This window comes from Salmo salar, chromosome 05 (assembly GCF_965601325.2).
Source record: "Salmo salar chromosome 05, fSalSal1, whole genome shotgun sequence".
Lineage (NCBI taxonomy): Eukaryota > Metazoa > Chordata > Actinopteri > Salmoniformes > Salmonidae > Salmo > Salmo salar.
Genome location: NC_138295.1, coordinates 64,049,377 through 64,071,013, shown reverse-complemented (window position 1 = coordinate 64,071,013; position 21,637 = coordinate 64,049,377). Strand labels below are relative to the sequence as shown.

The following is a 21,637-nucleotide window of genomic DNA, read 5'->3' as shown; positions in this document are numbered from 1 at the left end:
TGAGCTTTACCTTGCCTCTGGGCTTCTCTTTGACCTCCCCCTCTCTCTTATGTCTACAGGCACACTAGAAAACCAAGTAAAACAGCCAACAATTTTATGGAGTAAAGTAACTTTTGTTGTTCATTACTTCCTCTTGTTCTCACCTGACTATTGTCTCTATGGTCCGTCCTGCAGTGTGAAGAGGACGGCCAGATCTTCTTCAGCCTTGACGACGGGTCCACCAAATTCACCGACCTGATCCAGCTGGTGGAGTTCTACCAGCTCAACAGAGGAGTCCTGCCTTGTAAACTCAAGCACCCCTGCACCCTCGTAGCCTTATGACCCCTGACCTATGACTTGACCGGACTCTGCCTAAAAACAAACTCAATACTTTTTCTTTAGGAGAAGCTGATGTGATGAACTCATGTTGTTGTGGATGTGTCATGAGCTGCCAGAGACTGCGGATGGAACGGGATGGAGTGGTTGGTGGGTTAGGATGGACGCTAGTGGACTTCAGTGACCTCTGTGTTCCAGATGGAAGAAGGAGATAAAGAAGCAAAAATTAAAGCAAAAAGATGCACCACGTTGTTATTAACTCTTATAAAAAAAATTAAAAAACATTTTCAAGTTTGTATTCATAGTCACCAATAAGCTCTGATCCACTGACACGGTTTAGTGACAGTTTATGAGATCAAAGTAGTTTTTATTTTCCTTGTCCAATCATCAGGACTTTGTTTAGTCTGGGCCACTTTTTTACATAATGAAAGTATTTTTTTGTTGTTGCAAATCATCTATACTACAACCTTTTTTTGAAAAGCTGATTGTTTTCTAGTTTGGCGCTTGTGAAACTGGGAACAGGCCTTTCCACACTGACTGAAGAAGAATTCCTCTACTCTCATTCTTCTCGTTACCAACAATGGCAAATCCCTCCTGTGTTGGAGGGACGGATGGACAATCTGATATTCGTAAAAAGAACATCACGAGACAGATCACGAGGCCAGCTGTCTGTCAGGCTGTGGGAAAGGAGAGGCTGGAGCTGGTAACTTAGGATGGAGCTGAAGGATACTCAAGGACTACACAGGATCCATTCATTCCACTCTCATAGGACTTTTCTTCATTTCTTTCTTTCCTTCTTTGGTGACCTCACAGGCTTTTGTATTCATAACATTTTAGTACTGCATCATCAAATGTGTTCTTAGTCCGTTTTAGTTTCTTATCAGTAGTCTGGAGCGTATAGAGTTCTAACAGTCACACAACAACAACTAAATCACTACATCCAGTTCAGTGTTAAATCAATCCGTCATCAGCTCCACCATCCGGTGTTCCACATACAACCACATGAACTTCCCCCCCAAAATATAAACTACTACAGGTATTCCTTCACTCCCCATCTCATCCACTCATTTAAGTCCACGTAATAGATAGCTGTTGAGGTCCACGCTGCTAGCCTAGTCCTATACTGTGTGCTATAACCAACCCTTCTATTGTTGCCTACAGTACGTATTCAGAATGGCACTAGGCTACCAAGCTGCTCTTCAGGTGATAACAAGCAACATAACAGCTAAGGAAGGCTCTGCTCTTGGGTCTCTCTTGGTGTCAACACAATAATAATCTATATGTAAAACATTGGAAAGCATATGGCCATCTTGTGGACTGTAATTCCATGTTGTACGCTCTCTGAAGACATGGTTATGATTATATGACTAAAACCTAACTTAGGCCACTGGGGAGGTTGCCACAGTTTCCTTTTAAAGCCACCTGTTTGCATTCCCTCCGTCAGAACACAGGGAAATATAACCACTACACCAACCTGTTGTGATCCACTAGAGGGATCTGACTAGCTCAGAGTTGACGTGTACAGTCCAAGGTCGGTCTGTCTGTTGTGCTGTCTGTAGAATTGAACTGGAATCAATCGACTCATCTGCTGTGAGGACCCATCTTCTTAATCCACGGGTGCGTCCCAAATGGCACCGTATTCCCTACATAGTGCATTACCTTACTTTTGACTAGGGCCCATAAGGCTTTGGTCAAAAGTAGTGCACTATATCGGGAATAGGGTGCCATTTGGGACTCACACCAAGCCCATTCGTTTTGGACTTGTTGCTTTTCTTTTCCATGATGTGATTGAATGATTGTTTTTCGAACAGACACTGTGAAGCCCTAGTAATGGATGATACCCTGAAGTGGAAGGGTTTTTACTGTCCAGGCTGTCCAAGGTTGCAGTGTACACACCGATTTGTAAAGATGTTTTTACCTGTAACGCAACATTAAGAAAGAGCCATCTTTTTATTTTATTTATGGTGTCTTAAGCTAGATAGATTCAGATACAGAATATTAGCCACACTATCTACAAGTTCTGCACAGTGACATTTTTTAAAATAAGATGCAATGACTCAATCATTTCAAGTATTGTTTCGGAAATTTATTTATTTATCTAGATGTGAGTGATTACTTGAAATGTAGCTCTTTTCTCAGCGCTGTTCGGTACTGTTTTATCATTACCATGGAATGATTGAACTGCGTAATTATTACATAGCATCTATTACATAGCCTATATTTCACTCAAACTATTTTATCACCAACACTTACTATGAAGTAACATTGAAGCAAGTGGTGTTCCCTAATGTCATGGTTTTCATTCCAAATTGGTGTCGGTAGAAAAGGTGTGGGGAATAAAAGTCACTAATATTTCAGTCACAGTGCGTTTCACATCGATATTCAGTTTAATGCCTTTCTCTCACACATTCTTCTACATTTAGGAAATCTTTTCACATGAACTCCTCAATAATATTTCAAACACACAGGTTGAATTAGATGACATATAATTTTTTTTTACATATTTAAACATTTGACCTCTTCTTAAGTGTGACTTTCACTGATACTGTCAATCGAATGAATTTCATATCTGGATATTTAATTCATGAGTTGATTTTCAAATTCACACCGTTTTTTGATTTGTCAGTTCAGTTGCTCTGTCACTTTCATTACAGTTAGTTGTCTTCCATTTTACAGAACTTTCACTGTTTAAACTTTGCGTTAATCAGAACTTAGTTTTTTGTGTCAGAAGTGAAGCTATACCTTTACAATACTTGAGCCACAATTGTAAAAAACAAATTGGTGTACAGTACATTAAATAGTTAAGTCTTTTCCACAACATAGTGTGCTATGCGTATTATCCAATTAGAAAGGCTTGGATGTGATGGCACCACTAGATGCCCACTGCAGTATTTTTTCCATGGAATTTTGAGAGCTACACTTCACTGTTTATTGGGTGTGATCAGATTCATGAATATTTAATATATGTTAATGTCTGGCTCTGGGTGTGGCATCATTATGACTATACAATGAGCAGGTTAGGTGCCAAAGCTGTTTCCTACTCCTATGCTAAATTAGGTCAAAACGTCGGACAATATATCTTCCCATTGGTCATAATGATTTCAGTAGAAATCAGTTAGGATTGCCTCCTCCGATGGTAATCTTAGCTGTACAATGTTATATGCAACTCATGTAAAAGTTGTGTACTGAATCAATGTACCATATTAGCATATGAAACCATGTAGATGCAACACTGTATTTAGGTTACAGATCACTATTATTACCGCATTGGCTTACTCTTTTAACTACTTATGAAATGAAGAAACTTGATTTATTTTAGTGGTTTTTATCATTTGGTTTAATGTGCATATCGAGTTTGTTTCTTATGTGTTTGTCATGTAAAAACCTCTTCACAAATGTCTGTAATATTGAAATGTTGCTGGTATGGAACTGGAGTTGGCTTGGGTGTACATCTTTTCATAGTTCCTGCAGGTCATCTTAAGCTACTCAGACATCACTGACTTCTCAACACTAACTGGTTAGGCCTGTTAGATACAGATACATAGGTGTTTTTCGTATTCAGAAACATTCATATCAGAGGCGAGTTCTCTCACATAGTGTCTTGCTATGAACTAGTAGAATATTACTAGTGACATTGAATCACCTGCAAAGTAGTGAACTGATGAAAGTGAATTAAGTAAATGTACTTTTTTATGTCAGAGAAATGAATGTAACTGGGTTGCTCAGGGTTGACATGGAGCCTGTTGAAAACTGGTCATATCGTCAGACCAGTGAGATTTTGTATGTGCAACGAATACATTGTGTAGTTGTTTTGATCAACTTGGGGTTAATAGTATTTCGCCAAACAATTTTTTTCTTTAGTAAGTAGTTTGGCCTTTATGATATTCTTTCAGCATACCAGTAGTTTCTCCAAAACAGTAGTACAGCACAGTTGATTTAAGGTGCCCTCTTTTCTCTTGTGTAAGTCTGTTTGTCTCAAGAAGCCTAAAACGCAGCAGGTGCCTCTGATGACCTTTTTCTCTGCACTAAACTAGAGCTGACTTTGGACCGTTCATGGGAACCTTTCCCAGTGATCGATAATGACTCTTGTGCTTTGCATATATTGTCACAATGCAAGATACGGTGACTGTACAAAGGAGTAAAGCAAATATATATAGATCTATATAAAAATAAACGATTATGTATTTCAGGGAATGCAAAAAAAAAGAACCTGTATCTCTTTTTAAGAGAAAGATCCTGTATTCATACTGTGCTTTGCTTCGATCTGTAAATAGCTGAATGGCTTATATATCTTCATTGTAACCTTTTCAGGTATTTTTGTACAAATAAGGGACTGATATGTTCTGTTTATTGTAATTAGAATAAAACATTAATTCATTGCTATTAATTTAAGCTGTGCTGTATTGTCTTGGTAGGGAAGTCCTCATCAAGGACATTTAAATCACTACTCTATTTGCAAATCATTCTGTTTCTTTTGAATACTATTGCAAATGCTACTTCTTCTAGATGGCATTACAATTCTACTGCAACTTACCATGAGTTTAGTTATATATTTTCATCTAGCTTGAAATGTCTGCTTGAAATGTTCAACTGTACGTGGGGTTGTACTTCACCATGTTTGCCCAGTAGATGGCAGACAACCACTACGAATAGCGAATCAAATACTCTATTTAAATGGGCAATCATCCATTGAAACAATAACAAAGCATATTCCCCGCACAATGTTTCCGTCAAAAGCTGAGGGATGGGGCTGGAGTAACTACTCTCAAATTCATAGACAGAGCTATGGATGCAAGGACTGACCATTCATGATATAGAAATGATAGTTTTAATCTTGTTTTGAAGGCATGTAGTTTGTTTACATTTTCTTTGTTTACAAACATTGAAGTAAAACAAGCTTATATTTTGGGTTCTGGTGGGGGTACGACAGTTGGACTAAGCTCATGAGGCATTTATAAGTTATATTCTTCAATAATCAGTGGGAAGCTACTTATCATTCATTTATAAATCCCAAAAATGATGTAGCACCTGCAGATTGCCCCTTTAAGGGACAAATGTCACGAACTAACATATTTCAAATGTTCAGGATTGTTCACGTCCCAACAATCAATATTCATTCAAAAGCATTACAGATGTTGGCACAAAACGGTTAAGAGCTGAGATGCATAGAATTTGACTTGGACAATTTACTCTATACAGACCTAATGCTGTGTTAATAACATCTTGTAAGGTCGTAAATACAAGCATACAACTGTAAAGAAAAATCCACTTGACCGCCCCTCCAACAGGTAATTACTAGGAAACTGTTCTATTATCCCTGAGCTCCGACTTCTCCCATGCTGAACTCTGACGTAACCCACTAAGGAAATGACCTCTATAACAGTATTTTCGGCAGTTAAATGAAACAACAAAACATTATTTATTGATTTGGTTTGTGAACACTATAATTTGTTTGCGAGCACCAGCTGTACTTTTAGTTTATGGTTGATGAATGTATCTAACTCGTACTCACAACTTCACAATTGGTAATTACCATCCAGGGCCCATAAGAGAATGTAGATAAACCAACATCCTGGTTATGCAGATGAGTATTCAGATGTACTCTGATTTTCAGATGACAAGAGGTATCAGGTTATCTTGCTTGAGGTCTTTCATCAGATTGACATCTGGCCAGTCTGTATAAACTAAAATGTGTATTTAAGCATTAAGATATCCACAGACCCTAGAGGATGCATAACCATATGGATTTTGGAACTAGGTTTAGCTTGTTGACAATGGGTTAAGTCTAAAATATTAACCCTGAAGGCAAAAAGTGTATAAAGTCAACATAGTTCACATTATTTCAATTTCCTCTATCAATATAATCCATTTTACCCAGATTTCCACCACAAATCAACAAAGGAGTTTGGTTTATTGATTTAACTATATCAAATATCAACCAAAACGGTATACTTAAAATGAGTCATATCAGGGTTTATAAGTAGTTTGTAAACGTTAAATTAGTAGTTAATAAGTATGTAATAAACAGTTATACCACATTGGTTGAAATGATGTTTGTCAGTTAAATGCTTGCCAAAACCCAAGATTATGAGGCTTTATTGGTAAGTGGTAATACTAACAGTAATATCAATTAACAATAGTAGTTATAACAGTGCCGTGCAACAGGTAGCTGTGTGCTAAGCCTTTGTGTCGATCAGGCTGTGTGGAAAATTAGTAGGATCTCATTAACTCCTTGTGAATCAGTCCTTCCTGCCTGTGCACACTGCCTTGGCCAGGAGCCACACTCCCATTGGCTGGCTGAGGGGGGCCACTGGGCAGATAAAAGAGCTGTGCTCGTCGCTCCTGCTGTACACCACTCCACTGCTCACTGCTGCTGTGTGTGAAGACTGAAGGAGAGGAGGACCCGACCACGACTGTGCCCGACAACGTGAGTACACCCACCGCCAACCACCTACTACCACCCACCATCTACCCACCCACCGCTCTATTATTCTTATGGTTTTTCAGGACTGCAGGTCTCTACTGGGCTGCAGAATACATGCACACCAGGGGATGTATGTACCGTATCATAGTAAGAGTGCTGATCTAGGATCAGGTCCCTCCGGTGTATATATAATCTTAGTGATTATGGTCCAAAGGTCAAAACTGTTCCTAGATCAACACTCCTTAACTTGATACGTACAGCTCTGGCAGAGAGGATTGATAGAAATAACAACACCTGAATGACTATGTTTGGTTGTACGCTCTTACGAAAAAAAAATCCAAAAGGGTTCTTCAGCTGTCCCCATAGGAGAACCGATTTTGGTTCCAGGTAGAACTCTTTTGTGGGTGGCATTCAGAATGATACGATTCTGTAGATGTACTGTGGTGTTTCGTAACAGCTTGATAGACTATAGTGCAATTGCTTTAGTTTTTTTTCTCTCGCTTCTCTATTGCTCTTGAAATTCCCTCTGATCTGTGTCATTTGAATCAGATCGTTTGTTCTATTACAGTTAGCTTTATGTATTGAATTTTGTAGGCTGTCGTTCCCCATTTTGATAAATCTTCAATATGTAAACATTGCAAGAAACTTGCTGACATACCTTACATTTTTAGCCTGCATGTGTTATTCATCATACATTTCAGATTAGGCCACCACGGAAACAGATTAGAAATCTCTTTTAGACACTTTGTTTCCGTGGCGCTGCATGGGAAATGCTGCACTAAACCACTTGCTGAATGTTAGATATGTACATTTTGGAGTCTGGATAGGGCATAAAGAGCCAGAAGTGTACCAGCACGGTGATTAGGTTTATCACCACTAATGGAATTTTCTGTCAAGCAATCAAATAGAGCAGTAGACTTAGTGGGTCACACACACACACACACATACATGCACACCACACAAACACACACACACACACCTGCATTAGAGCGGATTATAGGGGACTATCAGTAGCAGTGTTACCCGTGGTCAGTCAGGGGCAGAACACCTCTCTGTACTGTATTAGCCTCACTATGTTATCTATCTGATCAGTACATCAACTCACAATATAAGTATGTAGTATTTGTCATGCTGCTCTTGTGTTCAAATCAAGTTGTATTGGTCGCGTACACAGTTTAGCAGGTGTTATGGCGGGTGCAGCGAAATGCTTATGTTCCTGGTTCCTATCAATCAATACAGTAAATGTCAAACAAGCGCACAATAATATAAAATCTAAAACATTTAATGCAGTAGATATAGAAATAGTATATAAACTTTATTAAAGTTAAAAGCGTTCAATTACTATGTACATATGGCAGCATTCCCTAAGGTGCAGGGTAGAGTACCCGGTGGTAGCCGGCTAGTGACAGTGACAAGGGGTAAAGTAGGGTACTGGACAGTCTCTCGGTCCTAGCTTAGATTCACCTGTATTGTGTCTGCCTTGTAGATGAAGGACCAGTACGAAAAAGTATAAAAAATATATGTAGTTACTACAATAAGTCGCCTTTGGATAAGAGCATCTGCTAAATGACTAAAACGTAAAGAATGTAAAAATAAATAAAAAAACTTGGTAGTGGGGTCAACAAGCCGTGGCTTGGGTGGCGGAGGTCCTTGATGATCTTCTTGGCCTTCCTGTGACACCGGGTGCTGTAGATGTCCTGTAGGGCAGGCAGTGTGCTCCCGATGGTGCGTTGGACTGACCGCACCACCCTCTGGAGAGCCCTGAGATTGAGGACAGTGCAAATGCCGTACCAGGCGGTGATACAGCCTGACAGGATGCTCTCAATGGTGCATCTGTAGAAGTTTGTGAGGATCTTAGGAGCCGAATGTCGTGTAAAGGGACCATTTCAGGTCCTCAGCAATGTGCACACAGAGAAACTTTAAGCTTTTGACCCTCTGTCTAGATGTGGATGGGGGCTTGTTATCTTTGCTGTCTCCTGTAGTCCACGATCAGATCCTTTGTTTTTTTTACGTTGAGGTAGAGGTTATTTCCTAGCACCAGTCTGCCAAGGCACTCACCTCCTCCCTGTTGACTGTCTTGCCGTTGTTGCTAGTGTCACATCCTGGCCAGTATAAGGGTTAATTGGTATTGTAGTTTGGTCAGGACGTGGCAGAGGGTATTTGTTTTATGTGGTTAGGGGTGGTGTGTTTGTTGTAGGGCAGTTGATTTAGGTATTCCGGGGTTTTTGGGCACTGTTTGATTTTCATGTATTCTATGTTTAGTCTAGTGTGTCTGTTTCTATGTTTGGGTTCATTGGGGTTGGGACTCTCAATTGAAGGCAGGTGTTGTCTATTTGCCTTTGATTGAGAGTCCCATATATGAGGGTGTGTTTGTCTTTTGTGGGAGATTGTTGTGCGCACTGCGTTTGTTTGAGCCTGCTACACTGTTGCCGTTGTGAGTATTGTTTATTGTTTTGTTTTTCTTCAAGTGGATACCTTACCTGTTTTTATCAGGAATAAACATGAGTGTCCACAATCCCGCTGCATTTTGGTCCTCCTTTCCTCAACACAACGAAATACGTGACAGTTAGTCAGGTCTACCACTGTTATGTAGTCAGCAAACTTGAGTTGGAGACGTGCGTGGGTTAACAGGGAGGACAGGAGGGGGCTGGGCGCACACCCCTGTGGGGCCCACGTGTTGAGGATCAGCGTGGCAGAGGTGTTGTAGCCTACCTTCCCCATCTAGGGTTGGCCCATCAGGAAGTCCAGGTCCCAATTTCTACAGGGAGGGGTTCAGACCCAGGGCCCTGAGCTTAGTGATGAGCTTGGAGGGCATTACGGTGTTGAAGGCTGAGCTATAGTTGATGAACAGCATTCTTACATGCAAATTGTAGTGGGTCTATATGCAAATTGTAGTGGGTCTAGGTTGTCAGGAAAGATGGAGGTGTTATGGTCCTTAACTAGCCTTTCAAAGCACTTTAAAGATGACAGAAGTGAGTGCTGCGGGGCGATAGTCATTTAGTTCAGTTACCTTCGCTTTCATGGGTACAGTAACAATGGTGGACATCTTGAAGCAAGTTGGGACAACAGACTGAGATAGTAAGAGATTGAATATGTCTGTAAACACTTCAACCACCTGGTCTGCGCATGCTTTGAGGACATGGCTTGGGATGCCGTCTGGGCCGGCAGCCTTGCTTGGGTTAAAACGCTTAAATGTCTTACTCGCTTTAGCCATGTAGATTGGGAGCACACAGTCCTCGTGAGTGGCAGGGGCCCACGTCTGCAGCTCAGTGTTGTTTTCCTCGCAGCAGGGCAAAGAGGTTTAGTTTGTCCAGAAAGCGAGGCGTCGATGTCCGCAACGTGGCTGGCTTTCCCTTAATAATACATTATGCTAAGTTGTGTGTGTGTGTGTGTGTGTGTGTGTGTGTGCGTGCGCGTGAATGTACTCAGGGATTACGTGTATGGGACTGTTACTAAAGGTTGGGACAATAAAGTGGGACATTTGTCTGTTCCAGTTGTACAATGGACGCTGCAGAGTTCCGGAGGAGAGGGAAGGAGATGGTAGACCTGATAGCAGATTACCTGGAGAACATAGAGCAGAGGCCGGTGTACCCCGATGTGGAGCCTGGGTACCTGCGGTCCCTCATCCCTGAGGAGGCCCCTGAGGAGCCCGAAACCTACGAGGACGTAGTCAAAGACATTGAGAGGGTCATCATGCCTGGGGTAGGCGGCTTAGATTATTATATTATTATAGATGAGGTGACTATTGATTGAAGGGTGATTACAGCTATAAAATGACGGTAACACTTTGCTTGAAGGTGGCATACATAAGGCCTTCATAACTCTGTCTAGGTCAGGTACTCCGTTATTGGAGATCCGCTTTCTCCCAGATTTCGTCAGTGAAAAGTTCATAATTAAAAATTATAATATTGATGATACCAATGAGCTGTTTACCCAGTGGTATCCGGCTGCATTGAACGATCACGAGAACATACACAACACTCAATGCACAGAGTCACTAACCGCTAACCCTGTGCTGCTCCCAACCTCTTCCATGGCAGTAAGAATACACATTTCCACTGTACAATGGATAAAAAAAGATCTATTTCAAGAGATTATTCATTATATTAAATAAATGTGTTATAATTGCTATTATTAATCATACTGCAATAGTCATTATGACAGATTTCATAAAGGTGTTTGAATCTCTTATGCATACTTCCTTATGAATAGGTGGTGCATATGGAATTCCATATTTTGGTCTGGTCTGTTGACTGTTGTTTAGAAATCATTCAGAAGATGTACAGTAAGGAGCTTCAGTGTTGAACGTTTTGCTAACGAGACAAGGTGTTCCATTGTCCTTTGTTGTTTGCACTGAGCAATCAGTTAATGAAAGCTCACATTAACTCTATATGACACGTATCAGCCATATAGTTGTTTTAACAAGTGGTTGTAAAATGCCCCGCATTCTGTGGCCTTTCACATGGCAAAGTTCAAAGACTTTAAATGAATGATTAACCTCACAACAATAATCTCACTGCCAGAGAAACAAACCAGTTTCAATCTATCTGCCCCCGACTCCCAACCCAAACTCTTTCCTTAGCTGTAACATGAAAGCCGTTATTCCATTATCAATCATTATCATCTTTTTTTCCTCTACCACCTCTGCTTTTAACAGTGTGGAATAAGCCCAGTTAGTCTAATGAATGACTCACCATGGGAAAAGCATGTAAGGGAGACAGACGGGGACACTGGCAGCCTCTACCGTGGTGCCCCATACAGGCACAAGACGGGATTTCAGCCTGGAACAGTTTATCGGGTTAACTGCCTTGCTCAAGGGCTCAGTGGCACCATGGCAAGACATGTTATTTAGCAGGATTTTGATACCAGCAAACCTCTGATTGCCAGCACACATCCTGTCAGATTTTCTCCGTCAGGTTACACCTGGGATTCGAACTAGACTCTAACCTCTAGGCTACCTGACACGACTCTTCCTCTGTGTTAAGGTGACCCACTGGCACAGCCCGTACTTCTATGCCTACTTCCCCACGGCTAACTCCTTCCCGGCCATGCTGGCAGACATGCTGTCTGGAGCTATTGGTTGCATCGGATTCTCCTGGGTATGTATGACCTTGTCATCTGTTTCTGTCATCCTCTCTCTTTCTTTTTAATGTGATTTGAACAGTATCACCATTTTAAGACATTAAAGGGATAGTTCACCAAAATTACAAAATTACACATTGGCTTCCTTACCTTGTAAACTGTTTATGGACAAGGTATGACAGCAATCCATGCTTTGGTTTAGATTCCATGGCACTGTTTCCAAATATAAATGTTTTAGCATTTGTGGCACAAATCCCATTCAATTCAATGGACCGATATTAGCATTTTTCGCTCATCATGTCCAAATGGTGTGGTAACTCTACACTCCACGTACTGTAGGCTGCCATTCCGGCGTGTACAGAGCTGTGTGTTGACCCTATCTCTAACCCCATGTTACTGTAGGCTGCCAGCCCAGCGTGTACAGAGCTGTGTGTTGACCCTATCTCTAACCCCATGTTACTGTAGGCTGCCAGCCCAGCGTGTACAGAGCTGTGTGTTGACCCTATCTCTAACCCCATGTTACTATAGGCTGCCATTCCGGCATGTACAGAGCTGTGTGTTGACCCTATCTCTAACCCCATGTTACTGTAGGCTGCCAGCCCGGCGTGTACAGAGCTGGAGACAGTCATGATGGACTGGCTGGGGAAGATGCTCAAGCTGCCAGAGGACTTCATCGCCGGGACACACGGACAAGGAGGAGGCGTCATCCAGGTATGGTAAAACTACCCACCATTTCTTTGGGGTTAGACAATACTTTGGTTTTATTTACACAGTTGTATTGCTGCATTTCCACAGCGTACTTTGAAATACATGAATTGCTCAATTAATGAATTGAAATGAAAAATTTGATGGGATATTTGTCATAGTCATATTCAAAGTAAGGACTGCCAAGTACAGAACATATGGCATTCACAGTAGGGTCAATGCCATATTTACAGTCCATGCCACTGCCTTTACAAACAATGTAGATGTTAGGAAAATAGGAAAAGCAATTGACTGCTCTCGATTCTGTCGCTGCCAGCAATTTGTCTGTCATATATTTTTTGTTATTTTTCACTTCACAACACCAAATAAACAGCAGGAAATTGCCTTTTTAATATGTCAGCCAAAGATGGACTAGTGTGTGTGTGTGTGTGTGTGTGTGGGTTGTTGGGGGTGTGGGTACTTACTTCGTGTGGTGAAGCGTTCAGCATTCATTTATTGTTGTGGATACTGCAGTGCAGCTGAAGTGAATGTCTCAGCAAGTGATAAGATAGGAGAGGTGGCTGAGGCATGAGAGAGAGAGAGAGCGAGAGATAAAAGGCTGGCCCTCTATTGAAGCAATCGAGGAGCATGGCTCATCCTAGGGGTGTTTTGTTTATGGCTGGGGTTTTAAGTGCACTTCACTATGGCAACAAATAGGCCTCCTCTCACTTGTTGCCAGCCTAATGAGAGCTGTGACAAGTTGCCATCTCACATGATGCACCATGTTCCGAGGAGCATTCGAAAGAGTATGAGATGCATTTAGGAGCAGTTTTATTAAAACAGAAGCTAATGAATGAGATTTGCGTTTATGATTGCGAGTGAAATTATAATACTGTCAAATCAAATCAAATTGTATTCGTCACATGCTTGGTAAACAACATGTGTGGACTAACAGTGGAGTGCTTACTTACGGGTCATTCCCAACAATGCAGAGAGAAAGAAAATTGAAAAATAAAGCACATAATAATAAAAGTAATAACAGATACACAATGAGAAACGATAAGTTGGCTATATACTGTACAATGGGTACCAGTAGTGAGTCGATGTGCAGGGGTGCAAGGTATTTAAATAAAATATGTATATATAAGTAGGAATAAAGTGACAGATAGTAAACAGTAGCAGCAAAGGTTAGTGCAAAAAGTGTCAATGCAGATAGTCCGGGTAGCTATTTTGTTAACTATTTAAATAACTATTTATGGCTTGGGGGTAGAATCTGTTCAGGGTCCTGAAGGTTCCAGACTTGATGCATTGGTACCGCTTGCCATGCGGTAGCAGAGAGAAAGGTCTATAACTTGGGTGGCTGGAGTCTTTGACAATTTTTAGGACCTTCCTCTGACACCAACTGGTATAGAGGTCTTGGATGGCAGGGAGCTCGGCACCAGTGATGTACTGGGCCATACGCACTTCCCTCTGTAGCGTCTTGTGGTCGGATGCCAAGCAGTTGCCATACCAAGCAGTGATGCAGCCAGTCAAGATGCTCTCAATGGTGTAGCTATATAAAACATTTTGAGGATTTGAGGACCCATGACAAGTCTTTTCAGCTTCCTCGTCACGACTGTGTTGGTATTTGAACCGTGATAGATCCTTAGGGATGTGGACACCGAGGAACTTGAAGCTCTCAACCCGCTCCACTACAGCCCTGTCAATGTGAATGGGGGCGTGCTCGGCCCTCCGATTCCTGTAGTCCACGATCAGCTCCTTTGTCTTGCTGACATTGAGTGTGGTCTCTGACCTCCTCCCTATAGGTTGTCTCATCGTTGTCGGTGATCAAGCCTATCACCGTTGTGTCGTCGGCAAACTTAATGATGGTGTTGGAGTCGTACGCGGCCACACAGTTGTGGGTGAACAGGGAAAACAGGAGGGGACTAAGCACGCACCTATGAGGGGCTCCCGTGTTGAGGGTCAGCGTGACGGATGTGTTGTTGCCTACCCTCACCACCTGGGGGTGTCCGGTCAGGAATTCCAGGATACAGTTGCAGAGGGAGGTGTTCAGTCCCAGGGTCCTTAGCTTAGTGATGTGCTTGGATGAGACTATGGTGTTAAATGCTGAGCTGTAGTCAATGAACAGCATTCTAACATAAGTGGGAAAGGGCAGTGTGGAGTGCAATAGAGATTGCGTCATCTGTGGATCTGTTGGGGAATTGGAGTGAGTCCAGGGTGTCTGGGATGACAGTGTGGATGTGAGCCATGACCAACCTTTCAAAGCACTTCATGGCTACAGATGTGAGTGCTACGGGGCGGTAGTCATTTAGACAGGTTACCTTGGCGTTGTTGGGCACAGGGATTATGGTGGTCTGCTTGAAACATGTTGGTATTACAGACTGGGTCAGGGAGAGGTTTAAAATGTCAGTGAAGATACTTGCCAGCTGGTCAGTGCATGCACTGAGTTTGCGTCCTGGTAATCCGTCTTGCCCTGCGGTCTTGTGAATGTTAACCTGGTTAAAGCTCTTACTCACATTGGCTACAGATCACACAGTCGTCTGGAACAGCTGGGGCTCTCATGCATGGTTCAGTGTTGCTTGCCTTGAAGCAAGCATAGAAGGCATTTAGCTTGTCTGATAGGCTACCCTTTGTAATCTGTGATAGTTTGCAAGCCCTGACACATCTGACGAGCTTCAGATTCGATCTTAGTCCTGTATTAACACTTTGCCTGTTGATGGTTCTTCGGAGGGCGTAGCTGCATTTCTTATAAGCGTCCGGGTTAGTGTCCCGCTCCTTGAAAGCGGCAGCTCTAGCCTCTATCTCAGTGCAGATGTTGCTTGTAATCAATGGCTTCTGATTGGGATATGTACGGTCACTGTGGGAAAATGTTTTTGTCAATGCACTTATTAATGATGCCGGTGATTGATGTGGTAAACCTATTCCAGTCTGTGCTAGCACAACAGTCCTGTAGCATAGCATCTGCTTCATCGATCCACTTCCATATTGAGCGTTTCACTGGTATTTCCTGTTTGAGTTTTTGCTTGTAAGCAGGAATCAGGAGAATAAAATCATGGTCAGACTTGCCAAATGGAGGGTGAGGGAAAGCGTTGTATGCGTCTCTGTGTGTGGAGCAAAGGTGATCTAGAGTTTTTTTCACCTCTAATTGCACAGGTGACATGCTGGTAGAAATTAGGTAAGATGAATTTCAGTTTTCCTGCATAAAAATCAGCTTGTTGAGTGCGGTCGTAGTGCCAGCATTGGTGTGTGGTGGTAAATGGACAGCTACTGTCACGCCTGCTCCCGCTCCCCCTCCCTGGCGCCCGAGGGCACCAGGCTGCCCATCATTATGCACACTTGTCACCATCGTTACGCACATCGGCGCTTCTTTGGACTCACCTGGACTCCATTACTTTGTTGATTGCCCCTCTTATATCGGTCTGCTCCTCAGTTTGATCCAGCATAATTGTCGTTATGTTTCCCCTGTCCAGACACTGTTCCTTGTTTGTTTTATGTCAGTTATTTATTAAATGTTCACTCTCTGTACTTGCTTCTCGTCTCTCAACGTCTGTCCTCACAGAATGCTGACACCAATATTGGAAGCATCAGGGAGTTTTTTGTTGTTGTTTTGGTTGGTGACATCGGGTCCGGGTGCCGCTGCAAAAGGAACCGGGGTTGCCTCAGTTGGCTGGTCAGTCTTCCACACCTTATCTGGCTCAAGAGATTTCCTTGCCTCGGGTTGGCTCGGCAGGCTCTTCGGGCCTCACATCATGCTCTCAGCCGGCTCGTCGGGCTCCCACGCCTCAGACGGCTCGTCGGGCTCCCATGCCTCAGCCGGCTCGTCGGGCTCCCACGCCTCAGACGGCTCGTCGGGCTCCAATGCCTCAGCCGGCTCGTTGGGCTCCAATGCCTCAGCCGGCTCGTTGGGCTCCCACGCCTCAGCCGGCTCGTCGGGCTCCCACGCCTCAGCCGGCTTGTCTGCATCTCAGTCTCACTGTCCCCAGGCTGACCACTCACAAACTCTGCTGCTGTTCTTTGCCCAGAGACAGCAGACACCCCATTCCACTTTCTGGCGTCTTTAGAGAGCCAATGGAAGCCTTAGAAAATGTCACGTTACAGCACAGATGCTGTATTTTTGATAGAGATGCAACAGAAGGACAACAAATTGTCAGACAGGGCACTTCCTGTATGGAATCTTCTCAGGTTTTGGCCTGCCATATAAGTTCTGTTATACTCACAGACACCATTCAAACAGTTTTAGAAACTTTAAAGTGTTTTCTATCCAAATCTACTAATTATATGCATATTCTAGTTTCTGGGCAGGAGTAGTAACCAGATTAAATCGGGTACGTTTTTTTTATCCGGCCGTGAAAATACTGCCCCCTATCCCAAATAAGTTAATGTTCGCTATTTCTACTTTATGGAATTGTTGCAAATTGACCAACGTAATGGTACAGTGTTTCCAGATTTATATGTAATGTGACCTATAATTAATTACAATATGAGTGAAATAGTTTTCCTTCCAAAAATGTTTAATGAAGAATGTTTAAAAGCTGTTTTTAGGTGTTGGAAGGGTATGGGCGTACCCCAACAACAGAAGGGTGTGGGTGTATGCTGGTCATTAAAATATTAATGCGAGTGGAGTGCTGTAAAAACTGTAATATCTTATGTTTCACTGAGTCGTGGCTGAACGACGACATGGATAACATACAGCTGGCTGGGTTTTCCATGCATCGGCAAGATAGAACAGCTGCCTCCAGTAAGACAGGGGCTGGCAGTCTGTGTCTATTTGTCAATAACAGCATGTTAGATGTGCAACCACAGGAAAAAAACTCTAGACCACCTTTACTCCACACACAGAGACAAGTACAAAGCTCTCCCTCGCCCTCCATTTGGCAAATCTGACCATAACTCTATCCTCCTGATTCCTGCTTACAAGCAAAAACTAAAGCAGGAAATACCAGTGACTCGCTCAATACGGAGGGGTCAGATGATGCAGATGCAATGCTACAGGACTGTTTTGCTAGCACAGACTATAATATGTTCCGGGATTCTTCCGATGGCATTGAGGAGTACACCACATCAGTCACTGGCTTCATCAATAAGTGCATCGATGACGTCGTCCCCACAGTGACCGTACGTGCATACCCCAACCAGTATCCATGGATTACAGGCAACATCTGCACTGAGCTAAAGGGTAGAGCTGGCGCTTTCAAGGAGAGGGCTCTAACCTGGACGCTTATAGGAAATCACACTATGCCCTCCGACAAACCATCAAACAGGCAAAGCATCAATACAGGACTAAGATTGAATCCTACTACACCGGCTCCGACGCTCGTCGGATATGGCAGGCAAACTATTACGGACTACAAAGGGAAGCACAGCCGCGAGCTGCCCAGTGACACAAGCCTACCAGACAGGCATAAAGACATCTATGCACGCTTCGAGGAAAAAGCAACACTGAAGCATACATGAGAGCACCAACTGTTCCGGATGACTATGTGATCACACTCTGCGTAGCCGATGTGAGTAAGACCTTTAAACAGGTCAACATTTACAAGGCCGCAGGGCCAGACGGATAACCAGGACATGCACTCTGAGCATGCGCTGACCAACTGGCAAGTGTCTTCACTGACATTTTCAACCTGTCCCTAACCGAGTCTGTAATACCTACATGTTTCAAACAGACCACCATAGTCCCTGTGTCCAAGAACACCAAGGTAACCTGCCCAAATGACTATCGACCCGTAGCACTCACGTCTGTAGCCATGAAGTGCTTTGAAAGGCTGGTCATTATCCCAGAAACCCTAGACCCACTGCAATTTGCATACCGCACCAACAGATCCACAGATGAAACCATTTATATTGCACTTAACACTGCCCTTTCCCACATGGAAAAAAGGAATACCAATATGAGAATGCTATTCATTGACTACAGCTCAGTGTTCAACACAGAGTGCCCTCAAAGCTCATCACTGTGCTAAGGACCATGGAACTAAACACCTTCCTTTGCAACTGGATCCTGGACTTCCTGACGGGCCGCTCCCAGGTGGTAAGGTTAGGTAACAACACATCTGCCACGCTGATCATCAACACGGGGCCCCTAAGGTGTGCATGCTCAGTCCCCTCCTGTACTCCCTGTTCACCCATGACTGCACGGCGAAGCACGACTCCAACACCATCATTAAGTTTGCCGACAACACAACATTGGTAGGCCTGATCACCGACAACGATGAGACAGCCTATAGGGAGGAGGTCAGAGACCTGGCAGTGATAACAACCTCTCCCTCAATGTGATCAAGACAAAGGAGATGATCGTGGACTACAGGAAAAGGAGGGCCGAGCACACCCCCATTCTCATCGACAGGGATGTAGTGGAGCAGGTTGAGAGCTTCAAGTTCCTTGGTGTCCACAACACCAACGAGTTTCTTTGGTCCAAACACACCATGACAGTCGTGAAGAGGGTACGACAATGCCTATTCTCCCTCAGAAGACTGAAAAGATTTGGCATGGATCCTCAGATCCTCAAAAAGTTCTACAGCTGCACCATCAAGAGCATCCTTACTGGTTGCATCACCACCTGGTATGGCAACTGCTTGGCCTCCGACCACAAGGCACTACAGAGGGTAGTGCGTATGGCCCAGTGCATCACTGGGGCCAAGCTTCCTGCCATCCAGGATCTCTATACCAGGCGTTGTCAGAGGAAGGCCCTAAAAATTGCCAAAGACTCCAGCCACCCTAGTCATAGACTGTTCTCTCTGCTACCGCAAGCGGTACCGGAGCGGCAAGTCTAGGTCCAAAAGGCTTCTTAACAGCTTCTACCCCTGAACAGCTAATCAAATGGCTACTCGGACGATTTGCATTGTCGGCCCCCCATTGTTCCGCTTCTTTTACTTTCTGTTTATTATCTATGCATGGTCACTTTACCTCTACCTAGATGTACATATTACCTCAATTACCTTGACTAACCTGTGCCCCCGCACATTGACTCTGTACCGGTACCACCTGTATATAGCCTCGTTACTGTTATTTTATTTTTTCTTTCTTTATTTTAGTAAATACTTTCTTAACACTTATTTTTCATAAAACTGAATTGTTGGTTAAGGGATTGCAAGTAAGCATTTCTACAGCTGTTGTATTTGGCGCATGTGATAAATAAAATGTTATTTGATTGGCCAGCTCATCCTTCTCAGGAGGATGATATCATCTTGTATGAGGAAATGGCAAGCATTTTTGAAACGGTCTGTTTGTGATACAAGTTTGAGGTGGAGTTTTTTCTCCAATTCTTGCTTTGGCCACAAATACAAGTATAGGATGAGTCAACAAAATGTGGGTATAAGCTAACAGAATCTGAACTTTTAATAGGGAGATTTTCACTGGACAATTACTTTAATCCTTGAATTTGAAGAGGTGAATTGTTTTTTCCTTTTGGGGGTCTGTCAAACAAGCTGTGTTCGGGAGTGCCAATTATCTTGTGGTGTTGGGTAATGCAATGTTGCTAAATATCATCGGGGAGAGAAATATGTATCCTGGGTTTTTAATGCTTTAGGCATGGTTTTACAATATTATTTAAATGTGTATAGGCTAATTACAGTATGTAATGTCAAATGCATTACCTGAAAATGGTCATGATGATTTGGAGCCTATGTTCATGTATGCCCTTTTTATTAAACATGTTGATTAATGATTGGTATCCTATTTAATACCTGTTGTTCACCTACTAGACAGGCAGACAGGGTAAAGGTCAGTATGCAACCTTTATTTAACTAGGCAAGTCAGTTAAGAACAAATTGTTATTTACAATGACGGCCTACCCCGGCCGAACCTGGACGACACTGGGCTAATTGTGCAAGGCCCCTATGGGACTCCCAATCACAGCCGGATGTGATACAGCCTGGATTCAAACCAGGGACTGTAGTGATGCCTCTTGCACTGAGATGCAGTGCCTTAGACCGCTGCGCCACTCGGGAGCCCCACGCAGGCATGATTGAGGTCTGGTTTAGGCTATTTGACAGCGCAACGGTAGTGTATATTTTTGACGGCTTTGTTATTTACTCCCTGTTAATAGACTAAACACCCTCATCCTGAGTTTTACACCATACCAACTTGTCGGCCGCCTCCTTTCTGAAACCTCCACAGCCAGAGCGCCACTTCACACCATTGTAAAAATCATGATGGATTGATTTACGTGATCTAACTTGATATTTCCAATAGTTCAGGAGTCATGCTCGATATTTGCAATCTGAACATTTGTTGTGCCGCATACAATTTCCTAAATAATAGTTGTACAATGACTTGTGGCTGTCTGAGACATATCAGTTATTTTCAGTCATTAAGGTGTGGACATTATTGTTAACAGGCAGGCTAGCAGATAGGATCAAAGGATGATTCTAACAGCACAACAAGCTGACTCAATAGTCATTGATGATGCTTAGGTGGCTGTGCATATGAATAGCATCAGCAAAGAACAAGAGTTCTTTGAAAACCATCAGGTTTGTATGGATCAGATTTTACATGTTATGTACGTGTTTTATAGAACATTTTGCACTGGATATCTGATCTAACCAGACTTCCCAAGACAGTTTTTCTGGACCCTCCCTATGACACCAGATGAGGTACATGTTGCAAGGTCTACTGGTTTGACTGAAGTCATTGAAAGTCACCCCGCTTACTTTCCTGTCTTTCTGAAGGGTACGGCCAGTGAGGCGACTCTGGTGGCTCTCCTAGCTGCCCGCTCCAGGGCTGTCAGAATGATCCTGGCCAGTGACCCACAGCGTCCAGAGACTGGCATTACCTCCAAACTGGTGGCCTACTCCTCCGATCAGGTCAGGTTTCTACTCTTACTATTATTAATCCTACTCCTACCCTGAACAGGTCAGGCCACAAAATTGATGAGCACTTTAGAGCACTTGAACCCAATCAGTCCCACCGTAATGCAGGTGCGTTTTGGACTTCTAATATATCTATTGGTTATTAACCAGTAGATAAAGAGGGAATAATTCACAAAATAATAAACAAATGTTTGGTTTTTATCTTTATAATTTGGGATATTAGTTCCTCTTCATCTATTGTTTAAAATATGATATACAGTGCATTAGGAAAGTATTCAGACCCCCTCACTTTTTCCACATTTTGTTACATAAGGCCTTGTTC

The 21,637-nt window shown here is 43.0% G+C and overlaps 2 protein-coding genes across 10 annotated transcripts in view; both read left to right on the top strand.

Annotated features, from left to right (window-relative positions):
* Positions 1-4,702, top strand: part of LOC106605415 (growth factor receptor-bound protein 10) — an 82,968-nt gene extending 78,266 nt beyond the window's left edge. For all 7 annotated transcript variants that reach the window (XM_014201041.3, XM_014201040.3, XM_082975389.1 and 4 more), the window contains one exon: positions 175-4,702. In XM_014201041.3, coding sequence (XP_014056516.1) covers positions 175-321 — 147 coding nt within the window. In that variant the 3' untranslated portion in view covers positions 322-4,702. The remainder of the gene's footprint in view (positions 1-174) is intronic.
* Positions 4,703-6,590: 1,888 nt separating this feature from the next.
* The window catches only part of ddc (dopa decarboxylase), a 31,726-nt gene continuing 16,679 nt past the window's right edge, over positions 6,591-21,637 (top strand). The window contains exons 1-5 of one of the 3 annotated variants that reach the window (XM_014201049.3): positions 6,591-6,742; positions 10,234-10,441; positions 11,725-11,838; positions 12,413-12,532; positions 21,175-21,309. In XM_014201049.3, the coding sequence (XP_014056524.1) occupies positions 10,241-10,441; positions 11,725-11,838; positions 12,413-12,532; positions 21,175-21,309 (570 nt within the window). In that variant the 5' untranslated portion in view covers positions 6,591-6,742; positions 10,234-10,240. Of the gene's footprint in view, positions 6,743-6,983; positions 7,127-9,154; positions 9,174-10,233; positions 10,442-11,724; positions 11,839-12,412; positions 12,533-21,174; positions 21,310-21,637 lie in introns of those variants that run through there. The other 2 variants (XM_045718534.2, XM_014201050.3) reach the window with 2 other exon arrangements.